The 23,723-nt window shown below is 42.6% G+C and overlaps 2 protein-coding genes and 1 long non-coding RNA gene across 4 annotated transcripts in view; 1 reads left to right on the forward strand and 2 right to left on the reverse strand.

The window, feature by feature from the left end:
- Window positions 1-802, reverse strand: part of map3k14b (mitogen-activated protein kinase kinase kinase 14b) — a 14,476-nt gene extending 13,674 nt beyond the window's left edge. For both annotated transcript variants that reach the window (XM_084039782.1, XM_084039781.1), the window contains exon 1: window positions 663-802. The gene's annotated coding sequence lies outside the window, so the exon portion shown is untranslated. The remainder of the gene's footprint in view (window positions 1-662) is intronic.
- On the forward strand, window positions 724-3,596 carry LOC311032769. The gene is made up of 2 exons (XR_014599212.1): window positions 724-849; window positions 2,952-3,596. It is a non-coding gene; the product is annotated as an uncharacterized lncRNA (long non-coding RNA).
- Window positions 3,102-22,353, reverse strand: grnb (granulin b). The gene is made up of 23 exons (XM_084039780.1): window positions 22,219-22,353; window positions 21,792-21,855; window positions 20,500-20,640; window positions 19,756-19,896; window positions 18,580-18,693; window positions 17,207-17,348; window positions 16,611-16,702; window positions 15,773-15,899; window positions 15,560-15,651; window positions 14,883-15,039; window positions 13,654-13,751; window positions 13,146-13,379; window positions 12,676-12,921; window positions 12,092-12,337; window positions 11,171-11,416; window positions 10,587-10,832; window positions 9,187-9,432; window positions 7,621-7,866; window positions 7,227-7,463; window positions 6,344-6,598; window positions 6,031-6,267; window positions 5,254-5,511; window positions 3,102-4,253 (listed from the first exon to the last, which is right to left on the reverse strand). Exons 2-23 carry the CDS (start codon window positions 21,792-21,794, stop codon window positions 4,107-4,109), a joined length of 3,951 nt encoding a protein of 1,316 aa, XP_083895906.1. The 5' UTR covers window positions 21,795-21,855; window positions 22,219-22,353; the 3' UTR covers window positions 3,102-4,106.
- Between the last annotated feature and the right edge of the window lie 1,370 nt (window positions 22,354-23,723).

The following is a 23,723-nucleotide window of genomic DNA, read 5'->3' on the forward strand; positions in this document are numbered from 1 at the left end:
CTTTGACCAGCACTTCTGTTGCATAATGTCACGGACGTACGTGTGTTTGCTTTGAACTACGAGTAAAGTTATAGATACAAATGAAATAATATATCAAACCAATAAAAAAACTATAAGATTACATAACGAAAATATGAAAGGATAAGATAAAGATAAAACAGATAAAACAAAGAAATGTTAAGCGAAGAAGAGACAACGTAAGAAAAGTTAAGGTAAAGATAAAATAAAGATAAAACAAGAAGAATAGACAATATAAAATATCATAAAGGTAAGATAAAATAACATAATTAGATCAAAGAAAATAAAATGAGATAAGATCAAGATAGAATTAAGAGTCATGTCATGAGGAAAGAAAAAAAGATAAGTAGAAAAAGTCAAAGAAATATGTATTAATGTGGAATACAAAACTAAAATACAATCATATTTTTTTAAAACTCTACAAGATAATTTAGAGACATAAATGACCAGTGGTAAAAGTTCAAGCTGTGCTAAAAACTCATAAATCAATCTTTCGTAACGATGGCGGCCTTTTCCCATGGTGCACCACTCACTCCACTTCCTGGCTGCTCGCCTCCCTCTGTGACCCAAACGCCTCCCATTAACCAGAAAGTCAGAGCGGCGGCGAGGTTTTTAAAAAGTTCCCAGACGACGGAGCTCATTACCTCGGTCAGTGGCTCCTCTTCTCTTCCTCTTTGGTGTCTCTGCTTCAGGTGAGACGTCTGCAGAAGAAGAAGAAGAGGAGGAGGAAGAAAAGTGTCCTGACCGTCTGTTCGTCCTGTGTGTTCATGTCCAAGTGTAACCAACCGGCTCTCTCTCCCCCGCAGCCTCCGCTGATTGGTCGACCAGTGTGTGAGTTACGAGTTCTTACACCTCAGTCACCCTCCTCGACCCCCAACACCCCCCCACCCCTCCTCTCGCCCCCCAACACCCCCCCCTCCCTCCTCTCGCCCCCCAACACCCCCCCCTCTCGCCCCCCAACACCCACCCACCCCTCCTCTCGCCCCCCAACACCCCCCCCTCCCTCCCCCACAGACAACACTCTGGATGGCCTCCTCGACGCCCTCTGTGACCCTCGAGCTCCGTTCCTTTTCTTTGTGCAGTGTTGGAAGTATATTTATTTAAAAGCAAGTATTTGAGGTACTTGTACTTCCTTTTCGTGCCATTGTCCACTTATACGTCGTTTATCCGCAGCCTTTAGTTAGTTTAGTTTCTAAAGTATGACGTTTAGTGGTACATTAAATGACCCCCGAGTTGAACTTGTTTTTTTTTTCTTCCTCTGATTATTTGTTTTCTCTTTTCATTAAGTTTTATATTATTTTGTGACCCTGCTGCTAAAAGTCTTGTGTCTTTGTATTCTCACTCACTTGTGTTGTCAGCACTTTATTGCACTTCATTGCACAACAAAAATGAATTGAATAAACAACCAAACCGTCTGTACAATTGAAATAACAACCGGCAGCTATTTAGTCATATTTTTTCATGGATTATTGACTCACATCATTAGTAAATAATAATTATTATTATCATATAGGATACTTGTGTTTTCATTATTAAAGGATTGACTACAAAGAATGACTCAAAATTACCTTTTTTTACTTTATGGATGATGGAGAGAACCACAGAAAATGGTATTTTATACGTATTTAAATTAATTCATTCAAGGTACAATAAAGTTGCTCTATATTAATAAGTGCATTCAAATATATTGTGATGAGTTTAATGAAAATCTAATGTACTTAGAATTGTGTAGTAGTAGTATAACAGTGTGGTAGAGTGTATACAAAGAGTAATACATAGAGACGACTGGAATCTATACATTCCTGTGGGAATTAATTAAATACCGGTGTAGGGAGTGATTGTGTGTGTGTGTGCGTATGTGTGTGTGTGTGTGTGTGTGTATGCGTGTCCTGTCCTCCCTGCCTGGCAACATGTGACTGCGTGGGACAGCGACTGACCAACAGGGAGGACGTTTGCTTGCACGTCAAAGAGTTTTTGTCACTCTGGTCTCTCTGCTGTTGGCGGGTCAAGTCTGCTAAACATAGACGTGAAAAGCCAGCGAGTTAAAATGAGTTGCTTCAGCTCTCATTGATTAGAAAGCCATCCATCAATAAACAGTTAGATTGATTGATAAGTTAACTGATGAGGACGCACTAAAACCAATCTTATTCTGTCTCTCTGTTTGGTAGAATTAAGTTCAACGTGTTGGGAAACGTGGCCACTCATCAAATATGTAGCAAACAGCCGGTTAGCGTAGCTTAGCATAATAAATGGAAGTAGGGGGAAGAGTTAGCCGTCGTTCAAATGTGTCGCCTCTAGTGAAATCGCAAACATTTATTTTAAAGCACGGATAATTAACACTAAATATAACAGGATTATCGGTGCTCTTTAGAGGCGCTGCAGTTTTGTTACCTTCATGCAGAGCCAGGCTAGCTGTTCCCCCCCATTTCCAGTCTTTATGCTAAGCTAAGTTAGCGTCCACCCTCTCCTCAGGATCAGGAGATGGAGGACGAGGGAGAACACCACATTATAAAAACACAAGGACATTTTAATAAAAACCCAAACACTTCTTAACTTTCCCTTCCTTAACTTTTATCGTTTAAGGACAGATTTTAAGGCAGAGAGCTGTATTTGCTCAGCTGTAAATCAAGTATTTTAAAGTGAAATCTGGTTGCTCTCTACTAAAGTTGCACAAAGACAGCAGTCTGTGTTACAGGGCTCCACATAAGTCCCCGTCCTGGAGGTCCTCAACAATGAGGCCTCACAGCAGCGAAGCATCTGACCTGGTTTAGAGCCCACAAGCAGCATGTGTTGCTCTCTTTGTCTCCAAGTCAAGCAGAGGAGCTGCCATGTTCATGTCTGACCACCAGGAGGCTCATGATTGAAATAAAGCTGGACAGCAAAGTGGGACACAGTTGTGTCTCCACCCACTGCCTTCTTTTTATTTGTATCAGGTCGTCATGACAACATCCCGATGACGAGGCGGGGGAGGAAAGAGGATATGGAAGGATAAGGCCAGAGGAAGTGTGAGCGTCTGCACATCCTGCCAACTGATCAAACTTCAAGGATGACCTCACTGGACGCAATTATCACATCAACCAAACTGAAAGTATGAAGTTCTTTATTTCCCCTCCTCTTCCTCCTCGGAGTAAAATCTGCCTCGAAAGGCTGCAAACATTTCAAAAGTCACGCAAGAAAAACAAAAGTATCTAAAAGTAGCAATGACAACATGATGGGGATGGCGAGCACGTTTAGCAATTTTATTTTCCAAATCAGGGTTCAATCTTTATTCACAAAAAAGTGGATTTAAAATCCTCCGTGAGAGAATTCTCCCATTAAAAATGATTCAAGAGTCACATTCATACAATATCGTTACTGTTTGGAAACTTCAAAAGTCTCTCCAAAAGCTGAATATACTGAAAGTGCTGCAAAGACAGGAAAGGAAAAAGGAAAAGTACTGACATTTCTTCTTCTTCTTTTTCTTCTGCGTTTACAGAAACGGAGATCGACCGAAGCTGCTCCAAGTGTGAAATCACAGAAGGCACAAGTCATTCCTCGTCTCATTGTGCCTCAATTAAGTGTGTAGCAAAAAAAAACAACATATTCATATCTATGACATCAATCTTCACCGCTTCTCAAATATAAAGATGACATTAAAAGGAATATGATCAATCATTCGCCCCATGATCCCTTGAATTCTTAGAGACTTAGTGTTTTCTCTCAAGTCCTGAATTGAAGTAAACGGAGGCGGCGATTAACGAGGACACCAAAACATCCGATAAACTCTCACACAACTCTTTATTTCCTTCACTAAAGCCTCAATATTTAAAACACTGCAGAGTTAAATATGAAGGTTTTAGTGAAGATGTGTTGGTTGAGTTTCAAGGACGAGTTGAGACAAATTAACACATTGAACAAGAAAAAACGGAGTTTCATCATCGACACATTGATTTCAGAAAAGTGAGCGTGGTCACAAACTTTTGTTGAAATGACAAAACAAGTTGAAGCAAATAAGAGTCTGTCACGTCTTCAAAGTCTCCTCCATGACCGCCCACAACAACACTGAGTGCAAAAACGGGAAGGAAGTGCCCCCCGCGGACGTCGTGGGATTACAGTCCACGTTGGACAAAGTCTTTTTTTCTGTCCCGGATCAAAGTGTCCCAGGTCAGCCGGGGGTTCAGGGTGCAGCCGCCGGCCTTCAGGTCACACGAGTATCCGGCAGGACAGCAGTGCTTGGAGTCGGCGCAGCAGACCGCCTGGAGGAGGAGAGGTACATCAGTGGAGGAGCGTTCACAGGTGGAGGTCTCCGACACACCGGCTGTAATGATCTATCAACTAGACTCATTCGTATAGAAATAATCAAATAGTCTTCATCTCTTTGCATTCTGACAAGATGGACTATGTAGAGGGCTAGCTAGAGGACTATGTAGAGGGCTAGCTAGAGGGCTAGGCAGAGGGCTAGGCAGAGGGCTAGGCAGAGGGCTAGCTAGAGGACTATGTAGAGGGCTATGTAGAGGGCTAGCTAGAGGACTATGCAGAGGGCTAGGCAGAGGGCTAGGCAGAGGGCTAGGCAGAGGGCTAGCTAGAGGACTATGTAGAGGGCTAGCTAGAGGACTATGTAGAGGGCTAGGCAGAGGGCTAGGCAGAGGGCTATGTAGAGGGCTAGCTAGAGGACTATGTAGAGGGCTAGCTAGAGGACTATGTAGAGGGCTAGCTAGAGGACTATGTAGAGGGCTAGCTAGAGGACTATGTAGAGGACTAGCTAGAGGGCTAGGCAGAGGGCTAGGCAGAGGGCTAGGCAGAGGGCTAGCTAGAGGACTATGTAGAGGGCTAGCTAGAGGACTATGTAGAGGGCTAGCTAGAGGACTATGTAGAGGGCTAGCTAGAGACTATGTAGAGGGCTAGCTAGAGGGCTAGGCAGAGGGCTAGCTAGAGGACTATGTAGAGGACTATGTAGAGGGCTATGTAGAGGGCTAGCTAGAGGACTATGTAGAGGGCTATGTAGAGGGCTAGCTAGAGGACTATGCAGAGGGCTAGGCAGAGGGCTATGTAGAGGGCTAGCTAGAGGGCTAGCTAGAGGACTATGTAGAGGGCTATGTACATAATATTTAGACTTGATAATAAAGTGGACGGCGAGCTTGGTTTCTTTGGATTACGTCTCAGTGTTCATTGGTCACATGACCCACATTCCTGACAATGGAGCCTCGTTAATATCGACCTATTAAGAGCTCATGTGAGTGGAGTGTGTGAGCGTACCCGGGGGGAGGGGCAGCAGGCCCACTCTGTGGCCGACACCTTACAGCACGTTTCCTGCGTGGGGCAGCGGAACTCCCCCACGGCGCCGCACGGTGCGTCCTCACTGACCGCGGCGTCCCTGACCTCGGACCGTACCACTTTGCTCTGAGGGAGGGTGAGGACGAGCACGTCGTGGCTCTTCTTCTCGCATGTTCCCGTCTGCATGTTGCAGCTGTAGCCCTGAGGACAGCAGTGCTCGTGGTCCGCACAGCAAACGGCCTGTATGAACAAATCATATTTTAAATTAACAAACTGGTTTTTCTTGGTAGAAAATCAAAGAAATTATTTATCCATCACATTTGAGTACCATTTATATTTATTTTTAGTTCTTGGAAAATAAGATTCAATACCACTAATAAAAGTAAAAGCAGGGCCACTAAATTGTGTCCTTTGTAACATAATATAAAAATATCTATTTATATAACAGTTGGGTCTCTACTATTCATTTTAAATTTTTTGTAATTTTTATTTAAATATAACAGAACATTCCCCAACATGGAACCCAAGAGAAAATAAATAATAATAAAAATAACAAATAATTTTATATGTACACATACAGTATATATATACACACATAAGAAATTTGAAATACTACTGACGTGTAGTTTATTCCTAACTGTGTCGGGTGGAATAGAGACTTTATGGTCCGTGTTTATTTTTGAATTTTGAAGCTTCCTCGCCGTTATTGAAACGACCTAGTATGAAATGAGGGACGCATGGCGTCGGGGTCGTACAGACCTTGACCAGCGGGCAGCAGCCCCACTCGCCCGTCTGCAGCTTGCAGCAGGTCGTGCCTGAAGCGCAGCTGCTCTTGTCGTCACACTTGACGTCCGTTACGGTGCCCGGCTCGGTCCGGGCGCTCAGCTTGGTGAACCAGGGTATGACGACATGGGGGCCCCGGGAGCAGGAGGAGCGGTGGGGTTCACACGTGTGGCCGCTGGGGCAGCAGTGGTTCCCGTCGTCACAGCAGACCGCCTGAACAACAGCGAACTCTCAATCAATCTCATGGGAAATCAGCTTGGCGAGCGGCCGCTTTGAAATGATGGCGTACCTTGGGCAGAGGGCAGCAGCCCCACTGGTGGCTCTTGTCCATGAAGCAGCAGGTCGTGTCTTTGGGGCAGCTGGTTTGGGCGTTGCACATGTTCCTGTCCGGCCGAGTTGGACTGGAAACGGCCTCCGTCTGCAGCGCCGGGATCTTCTTCAGCCAGGGCAGGCTGAGGCGGCCGGGCTGGTCGCAGGTCTGCTCGGCAATGTTGCATTTGTAGTCTTTGGGGCAGCAGTGCTCGTGGTCGTTGCAGCACACGGCCTACAAGCAAGGAGACCAAGTGGCTCTTTAATGCCTGAAATTCTCAGCTCAACAGATGACATTAAAAACATTCCCACTCTTCTTTTATGGAAAAGAAAACCTCCCGTTGTGATCATTCATTTTGCTGGATTCAGATTTCTTATGCGTTTTGCACACAATTGCAGCAATAAAGCATCTGAATCCGTCACAGCTTTAAAAAAAACTTTTATGGTTTGTTTTTTTCCGGTTTAATATCTTCCACCTGGGGAAAAGAACCACAGATGTGTGTCCGCAAATCACCAACACTGTGGCTACCAAAAGAAAAACACGATGTGATGGTTTGGCTGTTTTGAAGTTTGGAGGAAAGCAATGTGTTGCTTGGGATGTCAGATTTCAGATCACTAATTATCAGAGTTTTGCAATATGAGGAACTGAAGCTGTTGTCTCTGCTCTCTTCAAAGCCACCAGACTCCATTGAAAGAAATAGTAATTTTACCTCACAGAGCTCAGGGAGTTACTGATCCTGCTGCCTCCATCGTTTGTCTGTTGGTGTTGTGTGACTGTGTGTGGCGATATAAAGGGCTTCGCTTGTGCTGAGCTTCACTAGAACAAACATAACATTCCAAACTGAGGAGCGGCTGAAACTGACCTGAGGTAAGGGGCAGCAGGCCCACTGTCCAGAGTCCTTCCGACAGCAGGTGGTTCCTCCCGGACACATCGTCTGCTTGTCACATTTCTCCACCTCCACCTGTGATGTCAGAGCCGCCACCTTCTCCACCCAGCGGAGGGAAGGCAGGACGCCCGCCGGGTCGTCACAGCTGTCGGCCTCCACGTTGCAGACGGTTCCTTGAGGGCAGCAGTGGAGGTGGTCGTCGCAGCACACGGCCTGACGGGAACACATGTTAGAGATCTCAACCGTTTCTAAATACCACAATATTTACTTTTTATGCATCTTTCATCATAATCTGGTTTTATCAATAAAGTGCTCCAGAAACTGTGGAGGTGTTATGCTGCTGTTAACCATCCCTGGGGTCCTAGATTACCTGAGGCAGAGGACAGCAGGCCCAGTCTCCACCTTCCTCCTTGCAGCAGGTGGACTTATCGGGGCACGACGTCTTGTCGTCACATGGGAACCATTTCCCCACCTCCACCTGTGACGTCAGAGCCGCCACCTTCTCCACCCAGCGGAGGGAAGGCAGGACGCCCGCCGGGTCGTCGCAGGTGTCGGCCTCCAAGTTGCAGACGGTTCCTTGAGGGCAGCAGTGGAGGTGGTCTTCACAGCACACGGCCTGACGGGAACACATGTTAGAGATCTCAACCGTTTCTAAATACCACAATATTTACTTTTCATGCATGTAAACACAGCTGGTGTGTAGCTGGAAATATGTATATTATATTATTATATTATATACATTATTTTCATGTTTTTTCCCCCCCTCGATCATTTCCCTCAAAGTTATTGCAATTTTGCACTAAAAGCTGTAGTCTACGATTTTTCACTTGAGCCAAACCTTAGCCAATAGTAGTCATTCGGTCCGCATGGCTACTATTGTGGCGAGCGACCGCCGAGTAGTTTGGGATCGGGGACGTTCTGCAGTCGGGGTGAGAGAGAAATCCAACCGGCTCCGGCTGCATTTACACCGATAATGTTTCATCATTCATGGCCGTAATAAACACTACTGCTTTGTGCATGTTGTGGAAGTCCCGGACACACCGGCAAACTAAACGGCGTCCTGCCTGAGTTCATACCCTGAGGGGATGTTCCCATTCATTGTCTATGTAAGAAGCCGTGTAATGCCGTCGCAGCGCGGCGAGTTTCGAGAGACGGCGCCGCCCGCAAACTCTCGAAAATCTTTTTTTTTTTTTTTTGTTTAAAAAGGCATAGACGCCTTTTATTAGCAGTGGATAGATCGGAAACATGAGGAGAGAGAGGGGATGTGACATGCAGCAAAGGACCTCCGGCCGGGATTCGAACCGGGGTCGGCTGCGTATGTACGTTCGTACATGGCATGCGCTCTAACCACTCCGCCAACTGCGCGCCAACTCTCGAAAATCTTAAACCGAGCGTTGTCGATCTAAAATAAAGACAGATTCAGCAACTGCATAGCTTATTTCTCACCTAAAATGTTTTCAGGAACACATTTCGCTGAACTATTGTCGTAAAATAAGAGGGAGGTGGGAGGCTGCGAGGGGAGAACGATACAAGCTTGGAGGAGCACAGAGGGGAGGGGTGTGTGTGTGTGTGTGTGTGGGGATTTTTTTTTCAAACCTTTCAAATCGTAGACTACAGCTTTAAGTTCTTAATTAATGAGAAAATAAATCAGCTCTTTGCATTTGTCAGTATATAAGAATAGGCTATAAGCCATATATAGAAAAGGCTATCAAATATTTCATATTTATTTATTTCTATTAATACATATATTATCAAGGCATGAAGTGACGTGTATCAGGATCGATTTTATAATATAATAAAGTGTTAAAATGTTACATTTTCAGTAATGTAAATAAGGGATTATTTTATTAATCATAACCTGGTTTTATCAATAAAGCGTTCCAGAATCTGTGGAGGTGTAATGCTGCCGTTAACCATCCCTGGGGTCCTAGATTACCTGAGGCAGAGGACAGCAGGCCCAGTCTCCACCTTCCGTCTTGCAGCAGGTGGACTTATCGGGGCACGACTTCTTCTCGTCACACTTCAACAATGTTGCCGCCTCCACCTGTGACGTCAGAGCCGCCACCTTCTCCACCCAGCGGAGGGAAGGCAGGACGCCCGCCGGGTCGTCACAGGTGTCGGCCTCTATGTTGCAGACGGTTCCTTGAGGGCAGCAGTGGAGGTGGTCGTCGCAGCACACGGCCTGACGGGAACACATGTTAGAGATCTCAAGCGTTTCTAAATACCACAATATTTACTTTTCATGCATGTAAACACAGCTTGTGTGTAGCTGGAAATGTGTATATTATTTTCATGTTTTTCCCCCTCGATCATTTCCCTCAAAGTTATTGCAATTTTGCACTTAAGTTCTAGATGATTGAGCAAATAAATCAGCTCTTCGTATTTGTCAGTATAGAAACAATTTAACATGTGCTTCCTTTCATATTTTCGATTTATTTATTGAATAAATATTGGTGTCTAGCTGGAAATATTTCTATCATTTATTAATTTTTCCCCCCTCAATAATTTCCCTTAAAATTAAAAATGTTCACTGAAGTTCTTATTTAATGAGAAAATAATGAGCTCGTTGCATTTGTCAGTATATAAGAATAGGCTATAACCCATATATAGAAAAGGCTATAAAATATTTCATATTTATTCATTTCTATTAATTTATACATATATTATCAATAGAGGTGTAACGATTCATTCGATTAATTGATGGTCAGTCCTATAGATTCTACTAAGTCGATCTGCTACAATAAATAAATAGAATGAATCGTTTTGGCTTCACCAATAATCGATATAAATGCATTTAATCGGATTAATCGTGATTCTTACTTATGATTAATGTTTTAATACATTTAAGACACTCTCTCCCCTGCCAGCATGTAGTCTATTGAAAATGTTAAAAATAACTGAGCAATGCTTAATTACATTTATGTATTCAGCATAAAATATTATGCAGGACTACTTTTTTATAGAATAAATATGTTATTTTTTTTCACCTTTCAGAAGAATACAGATAGTCTCAGAGAGTTTATTTAATGGATATAGAATTTTGGTTACAAGTTACTGAATCGAATCGTTACAAAAAAAAAAAGAAATCGTCCTTGAATCAAAAACTATTGTTTCGTTAATCGAAGTGAAGCCAAAGATTTACACCCCTAATTATCAAGGCATGAAGTGACGTGTATCAGGATTGATTTTATAATAATAGAATTTTAAAATGTTACATTTTCAGTAATGTAAGTAAGGGATTATTTTATTAATCATAACCTGGTTTTATCAATAAAGCGTTCCAGAAACTGTGGAGGTGTTATGCTGCCGTTAACCATCCCTGGGGTCCTAGATTACCTGAGGCAGAGGACAGCAGGCCCAGTCTCCACCTTCCTCCTTGCAGCAGGTGGACTTATCGGGGCACGACGTCTTGTCGTCACATGGGAACCATTTCGCCACCACCACCTGTGACGTCAGAGCCGCCACCTTCTCCACCCAGCGGAGGGAAGGCAGGACGCCCGCCGGGTCGTCGCAGGTGTCAGCCTCTATGTTGCAGACGGTTCCTTGAGGGCAGCAGTGGAGGTGGTCTTCACAGCACACGGCCTGATGGGAACACATGTTAGAGATCTCAACAGTTTCAAACTCATAATTAAATGAGAAAATAAAATCAGCTGCCTTTGCATTTGTCAGTATACAAAAATAGGCTTTAACATTTGCTTGTTTCATGTTTATTATTTCCTAGTCATTTATAGAGATAAAAGGTATGAAGTGACTTGAATCATGATCGATTTTATAATATAATAAAGTGTTAAAATGTTACATTTTCAGTAATGTAAGTAAGGGATTATTTTCTTCATCATAATCTGGTTTTATCAATAAAGTGCTCCAGAAACTGTGGAGGTGTTATGCTGCTGTTAACCATCCCTGGGGTCCTAGATTACCTGAGGCAGAGGACAGCAGGCCCAGTCTCCACCTTCCTCCTTGCAGCAGGTGGACTTATCGGGGCACGACGTCTTGTCGTCACATGGGAACCATTTCGCCACCACCACCTGTGACGTCAGAGCCGCCACCTTCTCCACCCAGCGGAGGGAAGGCAGGACGCCCGCCGGGTCGTCGCAGGTGTCGGCCTTCACGTTGCAGACGGTTCCTTGAGGGCAGCAGTGGAGGTGGTCTTCACAGCACACGGCCTGATGGGAACACATGTTAGAGATCTCAAGCGTTTCTAAATACCACAATATTTACTTTTCATGCATGTAAACATAGCTGGTGTGTAGCTGGAAATATGTATATTATTTTCATGTTTTTTCCCCCTCGATCATTTCCCTCAAAGTTATTTTAATCTTGCACTTAAGTTCTAAATGAATGAGCAAATAAATCAGCTCTTCGTATTTGTCTGTATAGAAAAATTGTCTTTAACATGCGCTTGTTTTTATTATTTTCTATTCATTTATCTATTTATTGAATAAATATTGGTGTGTAGCTGGAAATATTTCTATTATTTCTAATATTTATTCATAGCCCCTCCCTCAATACTTCCCCTGAAAATGTACATTTTCACTAAAGTTCTTAATTAAATGAGAAAATAATCAGCTCTTTGCATTTGTCTGTATACAAAAATAGGCTTTAGCATGTTCTTATTCAATTTTTAGTTATTTTCCATTTATTTATACAGAATTATCAAGATATGAAATTACTTGCATCATGATTGATTTTATAATATAATAAAGTGTTAAAATGTTACATTTTCAGTAATGTAAGTAAGGGATTATTTTATTAATCATAATCTGGTTTAATCAATAAAGCGTTCCAGAATCTGTGGAGGTGTTATGCTGCCGTTAACCATCCCTGGGGTCCTAGATTACCTGAGGCAGAGGACAGCAGGCCCAGTCTCCACCTTCCGTCTTGCAGCAGGTGGACTTATCGGGGCACGACTTCTTCTCGTCACACTTCAACAATGTCGCCGCCTCCACCTGTGACGTCAGAGCCGCCACCTTCTCCACCCAGCGGAGGGAAGGCAGGACGCCCGCCGGGTCGTCACAGCTGTCAGCCTCTATGTTGCAGACGGTTCCTTGAGGGCAGCAGTGGAGGTGGTCTTCACAGCACACGGCCTGATGGGAACACATGTTAGAGATCTCAACAGTTTCAAACTCATAATTAAATGAGAAAATAAAATCAGCTGCCTTTGCATTTGTCAGTATACAAAAATAGGCTTTAACATTTGCTTGTTTCATGTTTATTATTTCCTAGTCATTTATAGAGATAAAAGGTATGAAGTGACTTGAATCATGATCGATTTTATAATATAATAAAGTGTTAAAATGTTACATTTTCAGTAATGTAAGTAAGGGATTATTTTATTCATCATAATCTGGTTTTATCAATAAAGCGTTCCAGAATCTGTGGAGGTGTTATGCTGCTGTTAACCATCCCTGGGGTCCTAGATTACCTGAGGCAGAGGACAGCAGGCCCAGTCTCCACCTTCCTCCTTGCAGCAGGTGGACTTTTCGGGGCACGACGTCTTGTCGTCACATGGGAACCATTTCCCCACCTCCACCTGTGATGTCAGAGCCGCCACCTTCTCCACCCAGCGGAGGGAAGGCAGGACGCCCGCCGGGTCGTCACAGGTGTCGGCCTCCAAGTTGCAGACGGTTCCTTGAGGGCAGCAGTGGAGGTGGTCTTCACAGCACACGGCCTGATGGGAACACATGTTAGAGATCTCAAGCATTTCTTCAAGTTAATTCAAGTTCTGAATTAAATGATAAAATATTCAGCTGTCTTTGCATTCGTCAGTATACAAAAATAGGCTTTAACGTTCTTTCCCCATTTGTTTTATATATTATCGATATCATTAAGGTATGAAATTACTTGTATTATGATTTTATAATGCCGTTAAGCATCCCTGGGGTCCTAGATTACCTGAGGCAGAGGACAGCAGGCCCAGTCTCCACCTTCCGTCTTGCAGCAGGTGGACTTATCGGGGCACGACGTCTTCTCGTCACACTTGCCGTTATCGGCCCTTAAGGGGAAGGCGGGCACTTTGCTGAGCCATGGCGTCACCGCGCTGCCCGAGGAATCGTCGCATGTGGACTCTGCAAGGTTACAAACGGTGCCGTGGGGACAGCAGTGCTGGTGGTCCTCGCAGCACTCCGCCTACAGGGAGGAGAAACACTCTGCATTACATGGATATATTCATCCTTCATTTCTGGACAAATAAGCTAGAATACGTGCCGAGACTGAATGAAAGTTTGCATTAATCATATTGACCTAAATTTCTATACAGAAATCCCCCCGAGTGTACCAAGCCGAGATAAGGGGGGGGAAGCCATTTGTCAACATGGCGGACAGATAAGCAGTGAAACTCTGCAGACGAATCACGTTGCTCTGAATAACCCGGTGTGTCTCGTACACATCAGTGGATCGGTACCTTCGGTAGAGGACAGCAGGCCCATTCTCCCCCTGAGGATTTGCAGCAGGTGCTGCCGTCGGCGCACGCCACCGAGTCGTTGCAGGGAACGGCAGCGACTGAAAGACAAACATCATCACGTGAGCAACTGGATCCATCCATCCATCCATTTTCTACCGCTTATCCTGTATTTAGGGTCACGGGGGGGCTGGAGCCGATCCCAGCTGTCATTGGGCGAAGGCAGGGTTCACCCTGGACAGGACGCCAGTCTGTGAGCAACTGGATTTAAAATAAAATAGCACTGCCTTTTTTATAAGACTGCTGAATCATGAATAGAGCCTTTGTTATTCCACACGACAAAACCTGGCACTTACATTTCCCACAATACAACTCAACCACGGACGGTTCGGGCAGACATCCAGGTGTGTTACAAAGAAACGCGGCCTGGAGCCTCTAGAGACGAGCAGCTGGCGACAGACAGGCAACACTTCTTTTAAGTGACATCACTCGAGTGACATCACACATCTCCGACGGGAAACACTAGAAACTTCATAGTGCTTTATTCACATATGCAGTTCCCAGTAGTCTATGTAAGGATTCATATTGTTTTGAAACGGAGCGAAAACTATGAAGATTAATGAATGTAAATCATTTAAAAAAACAACACTTTTTCCAGCTTCTCAGATGTGAGGATTTTTTTTTTTTTTTTTTTAAAGACTGAACCCTTTGAGCAATAAGCACATTTCAATATGTGTTTTACAATTGAACACACTAGAGAAACGCATCAAATCAGATATATGAATTTTTGCACACCGTGTTTCATCAGGTACGCAACTTTTAAAATGTCTCATTGAAATGCAGAATTGTATGTCTTAAATAGTTTTATTCTGCGCTTTTACTGCACTCACTTTTTAATTTTAATCTATTATAATCACCCCTTAATCTTAATTATTTGTATTTTATTGCCCTTTACAACTGTTGTTTTTATTTGCTGTGAATATAAACAGCCCAGAAACCAGAATCGTCACATGAAAATTAATCTAAATGCAAAATCTGGAGCGACTGATTAAAGAAAAAACACACAGCGGCGTTTATCACTCGATTCATAATCTCCATGAAGAAACGGATCATGTTCAGCACCTGAAGCACATTAGATCAAAGTGATGATAGATACCCAGTTAAATATCTAAGATGAGGAAGTTCAGTAAAACCACAAGTCCTGCTTCGACAGATCCCCGTCCCCGCCTGACCTTGTCTCTGGACGACCACCAGCTTCGTCGCAGCGGCGGTGACCGTCACGGCGGCCGCCACGCTGGCCCGCCCGGCGGCGGACACACAGGCGCTGTGGGAGACGTCACACTCGGTGCCTTCGGGACAACAGTGGATACGATCTGAACAGCAGACGGCCTGCAAGTAAAGCATCTTAATTCATGTTGATTTATAAATAGAGAAACTAAATCTACTGCACCACGGCACACAGACGTTTATGGACTTAATGAACAAATTAATCATCTTTATTTATGTGAACCACCTTAGTGGTCTTCATAAACCCGACAGTGAAGGTGTTAATAAATAAAAACAATACGCTCCAATGAGTCTTAGTTGCAAACGTTCTGATCAGGCAGGGCTGTTCTTCCCCACTGGCTGGTTGCTCAACATCCTTCTGGAAAGCTCTGATTCATGTAGCTTTTATTTCCTTAAATTACACCAGTAACTGTTAAGGAGGAATTGACTCAACTGTGGCGTAATAATAAAAAAAATCTCTCCTAAAAGAGATGTTCCTCCATTGGTCATGTAGAACTTGTGTTTTTTGTTGTTGTTTTTTTTTAAGTTGGTTTTTATTTGAACTGTGTTCTTCCCACATCAGCAGGTTTGTCAGCCTATTGATTTTAAGTGAATTTACTATTATTGGGGTGGGGTTACTCACATTGGGCATAGGACAGCAGCCAAACGTGCCGTCGGTCATCTGGCAGCACGTCGTCTGATCGGGACAAGACGTCTTCTTGTCCGGACACTCAACTGACAGAACAAGAAGCCCAAAGATTAGAACCAAGCGATAAATAATCGTCTCCTGCATGCAGTTCAACCTTAAATTAGCAATTTAAATATATCCCGCCCCTTTCCGGTAACGTCTGCCTACCGTCGTTGGACACGGCGACGATCTTCAGCAGTGGCAAGTTCATCTCGACAGACTTGCAGACACCGTGCTCCAGGTCACATATTGTGTTGCTAGGGCAACAGTGGAGATGATCGTTGCAGCACGTGGCCTGCACATGATTCAAACATCAAGCACAGTGTAAAGAAAGTATTTAAGTATATACATATATACATATTTGATGAGGTACAATAGGAAAAACTCCTCAGTAAAAGAGCCGTTGTGTCTGACTGAAGGTGAAATCCACTCCGATGTGCCAACAACCAGATTTTCCAGTAGTTTCTCCAGGAGTGATGCACTCCTTAACACTTGTTCTCTCTCTGACGCATGACGGGATCATAATGTGGCAGGATTGAAACCACAGTATGAAAAATGTGTTTTTACCGTAGCACAGAAAAAGAGGAGTAATCTAACAGACAGGTTATTACTTGTGCAGTATTCTTACTCATCCCATGTTGTAAGATGTCTCAACCTGCCTTCCAGTCAGGTTGTAAAAGTACAAACATGAACACCCAAACAACTCAGGCACTCATTTAAGCAATTTGTCACCTTTAAGAAACCCATTAGTAACATGGATTTCTCTCTATAACTCCAATCTGCTAATAATTTCCCTCTGCACTCGGAGTTCATTTGTATGTGTGTTTTGGTCATGTAAACAGATTTCCATGTTTTTTAGTGAACAGAAATAAGATTTTTATAATAATTGCTGGGTATTTTTTAACCATTGTTATAAAACTGACACAGTCCATTTCTGTTGATCAACAAATTGATTAAATTGGCTCATTTTTCAGCGGTGATATATGTGCTACAGGGTGATGTGTACCTGTGGGTAAGGGCAGCAGCCGTAGTCTCCAGTGGTGAGCAGGCAGCATGTAAAACTATCTGGGCAGCTGCTTTTTCCACCAGGACACGTCACTGTAGAAACAGGAAGGAAAGGTCATACATTATTATGACAATATCACCAGCATATACGGAAACATCATGAATACAATATCAGCATGGAAATATCAGTACTACATCCTCAGCATATATGGAAACAAATACAATATCAGCATATATGAAAATATCAGTACTACATCAGCATATACAGTAACATGAAGAAATAAACCTCATTATTCATTACTTATTAGTAAGGCATCTAGGGCTAACCTTTCAATACAGATACCTTGAATTTGATATCACACTAAATTGGGAATTATAAAAAGAATTTTCAATTAATTTAGAATTAATTGATAAATTGGTTGTCAAAAAAAGAAATCCTTAGAGTCATCCATTAAAAAATGAAAACAGTTAGGTGCAGCCCGAGAACAGTATCGTCAGCAAACGGCCGTAGAATGACGGATGGATTTCACCGACTTTTAAAACTACATTTTTAAAGATTTGTTTCCCACGTGAGATTTTTCATGTGGAAATCCCCACCTGGATTATACTCCCTCCTCCTGGCAGGAAGTTTCTTCAGCATGGGGATGGACGCCAGTGACGAAGACACACACTTTGAGTGAGCAAGATCACACGTTGTTCCCTCGGGACAACAGTGGAGTTTATCTTCACAACACACCGCCTGTAGAAGAGAAGGACAGTCGGCAACACATTCCCTGCAGATAATCGATGTACTTGACTTGAATGTCGTCAGTGAGAGAAGATTTCAAATGTATGACAAGCAAACCTTATTTTAGAGACTAAATTGCCAGATATAAACCACTTATAAACCACAATATAGATTTGGTTTTACTCGTAAAATGAAGAGTCTCACGTTAACATGAGCACTTTGGTTAATGATGATGCCGAGTGTGAAAGAAAGCAAAAGAAACCACAACAGTTATGTTGGCAGCTTTGAATTTGAGCTTAAAGTAGTAAAGAAACAACTGCTGGTAATTCAATAGTCACTCTATAAAGCCCCGACCACACCAGCAACATGTTGGGAAAAACAGCTCATCCGCCTGTGGAGCAACCAGGAGATCAAATGTGGATTCAAGCAGAGGTGGAGCTCTTTTGTCTTATTTGATTGGCTGCCTGGGCCAAGAGTGACACTGAGGAATCGGCTCAGTGAGGAGGGAACCAGACTAAAAAGCTGAACTCAACCGCTGTGTCAGCAAGGAGGTGGAGGGAGGTGGAGGCAGGAGTACGTGACGGGAAGTATGTGAGTCAGGAGCAGCTGATGTTTTACAGCAGAGTCATCCCTGCCACAGGACAACAACAGCTGAGTGAAGCAGACACTTGCATTCTCTCTGCTGACCAACAGGAGGCGACTCCTCTCTAGTTGTATAGAAGTCTATGAGAAAATTACTCTACTTCTCTCTTGATGTATTATCTCAGTAAACATTGTAAACATGAGTTTATGTTCTCAGTCTCTAGTTTCAAGTCTTCTTCAATCCAGCATGATGTTCATTTAGTACATTATGGTCCATTTAGAGTCCACCAGACCAGAAAGCAGGGGATGCTTTAGGGGCGGGGCTACCTGCTGATTGACAGGTCGTTACCACGCTACCAATGCAGTTAGCTACTAAGACAACTTTAACACTTAGCTGTAAAGTTGGCCTTGAATCATGAAGCTAACTTTGCTAGAAGCTTCAAGACAGAATCAATTGCTCTAAAAATGACAACATAACCAGAGAATTAGTCTCAGATAATAACGTTTTTTTCTGATCCAGCAGAGCAGCTAAAAGAGCAGCTGGCAGCTTCAAATGCCGGCCAGCAGCCCGTGTAATGCGTTTCTTGGTGTGAAGTGCTCCAGAGTGGGTGTGTTTTATCGACAGTGTGTTCGTATGTGAGGGTGAGCTCGTGGTTATCACCTTAGCTAGCGGACAGCAGCCCCAGGAGCCGTCGAGAAGCTGGCAGCAAGTGGTGTCATCCGGACATTCAGACTCCTGGTCACCACAAATGACGGCTTTGACCCTCTGAGCGAGCTGCAACCATCACACCACAGGCCACGCATACCAAAGAGAAAAGCACAAAAACCCCATCAACGGTGTACCTCTCTCTCTCTCTCTCTCTCTCTCTCTCTCTCTCTCTCTCTCTCCTGCAACATAAACTTCCTGTCATTCCACTGACGTGATGTCAGATCTGTTATTCATTCAAATGTATTGAAAAGTACTATAGAACAGCAAAATGAGCAAGACTAAAGCAACAACAAAAGGTCAGTCTGATCCAGGATGAGTTCTCATCAAAGTTTGAACTGAAAGATTAAGTTTCCCTTTAAGAAATCCAAGTTTTAAGGTAATTCACTTTGAAGTTCAAGTTAAATCCAAGTCAAATTAAATAGATTTAATGACCATGGTGAAGTTAACCAAACTAAAATAAATACATGCATTTACGTTGCCCATTATGAACTGGTTGGCCAAATAAAATGATTAAAAAAAAGTGTACAGTAAGGAAAAAACATTTTCCACAAGTTAAACCTCTTCAATTGTCGATTTAAAATTGAAACTGGATCACGTTTTCATTTTTGGCAAAATAATATAAAAAATCATCATTTTCAGCTAGTTTTAAAGTTTGGTGTAACATAGTTTGAAGTTAAACTATGATTTAATAAGTTTCACGTTTCACTGGAAACCACGAAGCATCCAGAGTTGTATGATAACAACCTGAATGTTCTGAAGGATTTTATGCTTTTTTCCTCTTTAAAGAATGACCGTGCTCAGCAGATTTTAGGGCCATTTCCTTCACAGCATACTGCTGATAACAGTGTTCTGGATAGCATGAATGTTCTCATTTCATGGCCAGCCCCATAGCCTTTAATATTTGGTACAGGGTGGGAGGGGGAAGGTTAAGGGTCACCCAACGATTCAGCCTCTTTTCCTGAAACTGCAACAATATGTTTCTGTGACGTCTTTATGCTGTTTTTAACCTCAATGTCTCATTTGCAATTCATTTTTTTCCTGTGTTAAGGTCCAAAAGTCCAGTCTTTTTTTTGTCTTGAGTAAGAGCAAATAAACAAGGTGGAAACAAAAAGACCAAGGATGAGTTACCTGAGGGACGAGGGGGGCCCGTTTGGCGGCGACGCGTTCCATCCAGGGCAAGGAAACGGTCTTATTGACACACCTGGAATGGACCAGATCACAAACCGTCCTCTCGAAGCAGCAGTGGAGGTGGTCGGAACAACACTCAGCCTGCAGGCGATTCAACAGAGGAGACGACAAAAAGAAACTTTAACCAGACGTTTATTTCGGTTGAATGTGCGTCGATATACAGGGAGTGCTTTCATATAATCACCACGGATTTCAACATGGGATGTAACTCATATTGGGATATTTCTGTTAAAATACAAATATTACAAGTATGACAGAGATTCTCACAGAACTAATGGTGTGAAATATACAAGGAAGCCTCTCACCATCAGGAATTGACCCCCAAAGCAGGTAATTAATGGAGTACTTATTACTTAATTAACTAATGTACTTCTTAATGTACACAGTAATACACGTCTTGTTTTAGTGAACATACTTCTAAGTTGAAATCAAATAATCTTAAATAAGATAATATCTCCCTTCATGAATAAAAGGTTCAATACATTCAAATGTTTAAATGTATTTTTCTAAATGAGGCTCTAATTTTCACTTCACTTAATAGTGAGCTAGATAGCATTTTCAATCACTCATGTGTTTATGCCGATAATGGAAACTCAAGATCAATGGATTGTGTGCGTCGTCCTGTCCCCGCTGAGCAACTACCAACACTTTTTAAACAACTCCCTCCTGTGTCAGATAACTCACATGAGGTAGCGGACAGCATCCGTATCCTCCCGCCGAGTTCTGGCAGCAGGTGTTTTTGTCCTCACACATGCCTCCGTCGGGACAGACCAGCGCCGAGCTCAGGCCCAGCAGAGCCAGGAACAGGATCCCCGTCTGCAGCATCTGAAGAGAGAGAGGCCCGTTAGCAACGCGGCCCGACGATGCACAAAAGATCCTGAACTTTCGCCACCGGATCTTATCTCTGCGGTTTCAGCATTTCTCTCTCTGGTTGTGGAGGATGATCGCAAAGATAATGTTTGTAAGGCAGCTCAGCAGGAATTCCTCCTGATAAAACACATTTCAACACGAAAACAAACACTTCTTTCCTGTCAGGCTCACGTTCCTCTTCTGCTCATATCTTTGGCTTTTCACGTCCCTAAACAGCTGCTTTTTATTGGACAGATTAGACTAATTTACTGTAACTTGTTTAGTTTTAGTGGCAAAATGGCATTCACAATTTCTAACACAATGTCTAAAGTAATTTCTCAATGTCAACAATAAAGAGAATACATTTTCTGAAAGCTGAAATCAGAGAATAATTGTAGGTAACTTCAGTAGGTGCCAGTAACTTTTCTATTGACAGTTTCATTTTTGCGGGTTTGTTGAGTCAGTTCATGGTGTCCAATAATTCAGCGTTTAAAAAATATTGAGCAACCACGGAGAGAACATTGCACAACAAAAGACCAAAAAAAAAAGTTATTCAGCATTAACAGTCAAGATTCATGACACGGATGCATTTGTGCTCAATGTTTCATTTTCCACAAGCAAAAGCTACACAAATGCTGAGTCAGGTGATTTAAATAGAGCTGTAGCAATGTGGCGACCGATAACTACGAAGGAAACAGGCCTGAAATAAAAGTGAAGTGAAAAATAGATCTCGAGTTTCATCAGCTATATGAAGACGTGACACTTTCACTCTTTTTCCCATAATTGATTAGTTGTTTGACATACAAGTACTCATTATGCAGAATGGACAGTTTTCGGTAGCACTTCATGTTGCAGCTTCACACACAGCTAGTTTGTGAATTTCCTCCAAGGACTAATACAGTTTTAACTTAACATATAATAATAATCCCTCATATTTTATCTATTGATAGTTTGTATTATTCATCTCAATGTTTAATGTGGCACCAGTTAAAAAGTACAACAAAGTACCTCCTAATTGCACTTAAGTTAAGTTCTTGAGTATATGCACTTAGTTACCTGCCACCACTAGCTAATAAATGATTATTTATTATAATAACAATCATAATATAGTAGTAAGTGAACGTTACCATGATTAGCAGGTGACTTGGACAGTTCAGTTAAACAGCTCCGTACTGCATACTCCTCTTAGACCTTAAAAAGGACAACAAAAACAACATTATATTAAAAATATAATAAACCACACTGGTCAAATACTCAGCACTATTACAATAAACACAATGACAATAACTGTATTAATGTAGCACTTTTAAAAACAGGGCTTACAAAGTGATTTGACAGACGTCGTACTTCTACTGCCTAGTAGGTAGTACTTAATCCAACGGATACAAAGTTGACGCCAGCGGTCACTGAAATCAGCGAGCTAGCTAACGCCAAGTCCAGCAGCCAGTCCAACGGAAAAACAAGTTAGCATAGGGTGCTAGGTGGCTAACAATGAAGCTAGTCTGTTTGAATGGCTTTTAGCGAATAAAAGGAAAGCGGAAGTCGTTTTCTTACCCGGTAGGTTTGTTGCGATGAGTCCCGACTTATAATGACATACGTCGGTGTGTTCACGCCGCTCAGCGAGCATCCAGACTGGCGAGAAGGACTCTCTGAAGATGCTTTTTGACTCACAATTTAATAATCACATGATACGCTCGCACGTGACGCTACCGTTTTGTGGCTTTAAAGGGACAGTACACAGAATGATCACATGACTGAATGTGTTTCACACATTTTTATGATTCAATATTCATGCCTAACTAAGCAAGATGTATCTACTTGCATTTATCTGGTTCAGGTTCAGATAAAAAACAAACAAAACAATATATGTGTGTGTGTGTGTGTGTGTGTGTGTGTGTGTGTGTGTGTGTGTGTGTGTGTGTGTGTGTGTGTGTGTGTGTGTGTGTGTGTGTGTAAAATCTATCAATAAGACTTTATTTATTCTCAGTGGGAAGTTATCCAGAAGTATAAAATGTATGTAAAAAATAAATAAATAATCATCAAAAATTATTTAAAAAAAAAGAAAAGCGCTATATAAATGCAGGTCCATTTACAGAGCGGTTTGTATAGTATATATAGTGTATATCATAAACTCATTTATGAAACAATATATTCACAAAAACATGGAGAATACTGATTTTATTTCTTTATGGTCGTCGACAGTATTTTCTGATTTTTTGAGCAATAAAAAGAGAAATTCCCTCAGTAGAAAAACCTCTCACTGATGTGTCAACAGAACAAAACAATAATTTTTCCAACGTTCAGATTTCTGTTCTGGAAATGTAGGAAAATTAGCTAAAATTAAATGGATAATGCTTAATTTGCATATTTAATTTCTACAAACATTTTATGGGCTGCACGGTGGTGTAGTGGGTAGCACTGTGGCCTCACAGCAAGAGGGTTCGATTCCCGGGTCGGGTTCCTTCTGTGTGGAGTTTGCATGTTCTCCCCGTATCAGCGTGTATCACCCACAGTCCAAAGACATGCAGGATGGCCCTGTGATAGACTGGTTACCTGTCTGTCTCTACATGTCTCCCTGTGATAGACTGGTTACCTGTCTGTCTCTACATGTCTCCCTGTGATAGACTGGTTACCTGTCTGTCTCTACATGTCAGCCCTGTGATAGACTGGTTACCTGTCTGTCTCTACATGTCTCCCTGTGATAGACTGGTTACCTGTCTGTCTCTACATGTCTCCCTGTGATAGACTGGTTACCTGTCTGTCTCTACATGTCTGCCCTGTGATAGACTGGTTACCTGTCTGTCTCTACATGTCGGCCCTGTGATAGACTGGTTACCTGTCTGTCTCTACATGTCTCCCTGTGATAGACTGGCGACCTGTCCAGGGTGAACCCTGCCTTCGCCCAATGGTAGCTGGGATCGGCTCCAGCCCCCCCGTGACCCTGAATACAGGATAAGCGGTAGACGATGGATGGATGATCTTTCAGTACATCTCACCACACAGCTTCAGTCTGTATTAAAAATTAAATCACACACTGACAGTGGGAACAAATTTATTTC

Source organism: Eutrigla gurnardus (assembly GCF_963514095.1).
Source record: "Eutrigla gurnardus genome assembly, chromosome: 22".
Lineage (NCBI taxonomy): Eukaryota > Metazoa > Chordata > Actinopteri > Perciformes > Triglidae > Eutrigla > Eutrigla gurnardus.

What these genes read in the sequence shown, in the direction of transcription:
- grnb (XM_084039780.1), bottom strand. An exon ending in CCTGCTGTCCTCTGCCTCAG is followed by an intron (nt 9,433 to 10,586) that starts GTAATCTAGGAC and finishes TGTTCCCGTCAG; the next exon opens with GCCGTGTGCTGCGACGACCA. An exon ending in CCTGCTGTCCTCTGCCTCAG is followed by an intron (nt 7,867 to 9,186) that starts GTAATCTAGGAC and finishes TGTTCCCGTCAG; the next exon opens with GCCGTGTGCTGTGAAGACCA.